At 38.7% G+C, this 3,428-nt stretch overlaps 1 protein-coding gene across 1 annotated transcript; it reads left to right on the top strand.

Annotated features, from left to right (window-relative positions):
• The first annotated feature begins 316 nt into the window (after positions 1 to 316).
• On the top strand, positions 317 to 2,746 carry LOC141258435 (microtubule-associated serine/threonine-protein kinase 3-like). The gene is made up of 8 exons (XM_073673435.1): positions 317 to 479; positions 941 to 1,079; positions 1,180 to 1,312; positions 1,463 to 1,628; positions 1,778 to 1,876; positions 2,127 to 2,249; positions 2,399 to 2,508; positions 2,597 to 2,746. The coding sequence occupies exons 1-8, from the start codon at positions 317 to 319 to the stop codon at positions 2,744 to 2,746; spliced, it is 1,083 nt and encodes a 360-aa protein (XP_073529536.1).
• Positions 2,747 to 3,428: the final 682 nt, after the last annotated feature.

The raw sequence follows: 3,428 nt of genomic DNA, 5'->3' as shown, positions 1-3,428 counted from the left end.
CATCCTTCTCATGTTATGTTCCCATGGACAAATTATGAGTTCACATCACGGTCCACATCTATCTGTCACTATTCAGGTCAGTTAGGATGTGACGTGGATGAGGACCCCCCATTGGTGATCATTTGTGGAGTGTTATTTTATGTATTTATAGACATGGTTTTCTAGTGATGGCCCCACATTAATCATTAATACAGGAGATCATTTGATGAGATCTATAGATAGATTGTTAATAAGAATTTATAGTAAATCATGTTTTTTTCTCCTCTCCAGGGCCGTCCACTTAGTTCGCCATAAAGACACAAACCAAGTCTGCGCTATGAAGAAAATGGACAAGGAGAACCTGAAAAAGCCAAAGAGGCTTGAATGGGCCTTTCTGGAGAGGGACATCTCAGCATTCGCAGATTGTCCCTTTGTGGTCTCCACGTTCTGCTCCTTTCCTACTAAACTTCATCTATGTATGGTCATGGAGTATGTACCAGGTAGGACACATCCATTGTATCTATATCCAGCCCACGTCTGCTTAATCCTAGCACCTATATATGACCACAATGTGCCCACATGGACGGTTACATGTCCTCTTTGCAATTATTATAAGTCATCTGTTACCAAGATGCCTGAAAAACCATTGATCTCTATGAAAGTCCCCCAGTATGTCCTCGCTGAGCACGGCAGCAATTTCCACTATGGGTAAAAGGAAGATTTGTCTTTTTGAAGAGTTTTTATAGATAAGAACGTTCACAGAGAAAAAAATTAGAGGGTCGTAGATGAGGCTCTGTCTCTATGTATAGGGTCTATCTGCAGTATACAGTATACGCACTACATTATACAGTATATATAGACCATCCTGTCCCAATGTCTCCGCCTTTTTCACATTCCCACTCATCATGTGTAATTTACATTGTAACAAACCCTCAGTTCTCATATTTGCTTTCTCCTGTAGGAGGTGACTGTGGTACCCTTCTAAAGCACAGGGGTCCTTTACCAGTCCTCTTGGCCCGTATGTACATTGCGGAAACGGTCCTTGCTGTGGAATACCTGCACAGCTATGGTGTGGTGCACAGAGATCTGAAGCCTGAGAAGTAAGTGACCCCTCTAGCATATTAGAGGGGAAGAAAGTTAGAGTTTCTTATACAGTCTGTGGGTTATTACTTGGTGCTGACACCATCTTTTCTTTCACAGCCTCCTGATAACATCAACAGGACATATTAAGGTCACTGATTTTGGGGTTTCAAAACTCGGCCTCATGAGACCAAACTCAGACTTCTACAAGACTCCAACTAAGGACATCACCAAAGAGTTCCTTGATAAAGAGGTAGGCTTTACTTACAGGGTCTTGTACTTTACAGATCTCATCTCTTTCTCCTTCTCTGATTTATAATTTCTCTAGAAAAACATTTCCACTGATGTTATGTGTCGCAATTATATTTATTGATTATCATCTCCTTTTTCTGTTGGTTTCCAGACTGCTGGCACCCCTACTTACATGGCCCCAGAAGTTATCCTAAAGATAGGCTATGGAAGGCCTGTTGACTGGTGGTCAATAGGGATCATCCTATATAAATTTCTATTTGGATATCCACCATTTACAGGGGCTTGCAGAAGGAATATTTTACACAGTATCATCCAGGGTAAGTAAAATAATCTGAATGCTTGTGATGTCACTGTTATTTGACTTGAATAGTTCTGTAGTTTTTTCTAGCTTTGTTAAGGAATTTTTTTTTAATGAAAATAAATGAAGAGGTTTTATTTCTTATAATATTTGCTTTTTATATAACAGATGATATACCTTGGAGATGTAATTACTTTCCTCCAACTAATGCTCGAGGCATCATCACTCAACTGCTCAGAAAAATTCCAGCACTGAGACTTGGAACAGGTAATATTAATAGTATTATCAATGAATTATTACAGCGTGAATAGACAAATGATGGGTTCCACGAGGATCAGCACTGAGGTTCTGTACTCTACCTACTTGTCTATTACCCATTCTTCATGCTATAATGTTCAATATATTTCCTTTATATCGGCTCTGTTACATCTTCAGTTCAGATTAACATAAATTCTACAGATATGGAGCAGTTTCTCTGACAATGACTATCACTTTCTTTCTTGTCTTCCTTTTCCAGGAGGCGCAAATGAGATCAAAATTCATCCATTTATGCGTGACTTAGACTTTGACAACCTTTTAAGTCAGAAGCCCCTGTTCGTTCCTGACCTAAAGTCAGATGAGGACACCCGCTACTTTATCAGTAAGTAAAATGAGACGTCATCTGCAGAAAACTGACGTGTGTCTTGTCTTTCATTTTATGTCAAAATCAGTTCCCATCATTATTAGTGATAACATGGTGACTGTCTGGGTATTATACTAATAATCTCTAATAACACTTGTATTTTTTAGCTCGAAGTAGCAGCTTCAAACATATGAATTCAGATGAGGGGGACACAAGTGAGGACAATGACTGGCCAGAAATCAAAAACTTTGCATCAACTTATCAAAGGTCTTCTAAAGTAAGTATGTGGCTAATAAAATGTATGAAACCTATAATTAAAAAAAATAATTAAATATATCTATTTTATATTTCTTTATCTGTTTTAGCTATATATCACCAATACTGGGATGATGACCAATATAGAGCCTATGTCACCTCCACAGTGTTCCCAAGAGAACAGTGATGGAGGCAATGAAGAGCCTATGTCACCTCCAGGGTGTTCCCCAGAGATCAATGAAAAATGCTCAGAAATGTGAGTAGATTATTATTATTATGAGATTTAGTCCGGATATATGTCGGATCCAAATACAAGATACGAGTAACACAAATCTAAATCTAGCATCCACCACACCATGACTACACAATCTCTGTGGGTCTTACTTGTGATAACTTCAATAACAGCTGATTGTTGCGACCAACCATTCATTTCCAACTCACTACAGGCCAATATTACTAATTAGACTCCATTCTTGCTGGTAAAATGTGGTCTTGAGCAGGATATCTCCTCTATGTTGTCCTAATTGACCTTACAGACAGGTGTTCTTCCGTTATTCTATTGTTTTTTCCTTGTAATTTACGTGTCTTTTTTCTACCAACAGGCAGAAAGAATCTTCCCCTTCCAAAACTGTTGGAGACAATCAGTGTTTTACTGCTAAAAACAGTGAGTCATCCTCGCCCTCATTGTCAGGTATGTACAGGTTTATAGGCCATCCAATTATAGCCTATGATCCAAAATTTAAATATTAAGGCTCTAAAATTACTTCCTTTATTCTTTCTGCTCCCCTGAGTATTCTATTTTTTGTTTTGTTAAAATCCCCCATACGGTTCCAGAGTTATGAGCCTTTGTAATTAGTGGTAATTTTTATTCTTTACAAAGGGGCGGTGCTCACAGGATCCTCTGGGGCGTGCCCTTAGGTTACCACGCCCACATGATAAAGA

Source organism: Phyllobates terribilis, unplaced genomic scaffold (genome assembly GCF_046119375.1).
Source record: "Phyllobates terribilis strain yellow unplaced genomic scaffold, ASM4611937v1 Scaffold_3__8_contigs__length_932513732, whole genome shotgun sequence".
NCBI classification, from domain to species: Eukaryota; Metazoa; Chordata; class Amphibia; order Anura; family Dendrobatidae; genus Phyllobates; species Phyllobates terribilis.
Note: the sequence above shows the minus strand (reverse complement) of the source record. Positions and strands in the feature narration are given on the sequence as shown.

Coding starts and splice junctions, on each gene's coding strand:
- LOC141258435 (XM_073673435.1), top strand. CDS start 317: ATGAAGAAAATGGACAAGGAGAACCTGAAAAAGCCAAAGAGGCTTGAA. Junction 1,877..2,126: donor AGCACTGAGACTTGGAACAG/GTAATATTAATA, acceptor TTCCTTTTCCAG/GAGGCGCAAATGAGATCAAA. Junction 2,250..2,398: donor GGACACCCGCTACTTTATCA/GTAAGTAAAATG, acceptor TGTATTTTTTAG/CTCGAAGTAGCAGCTTCAAA.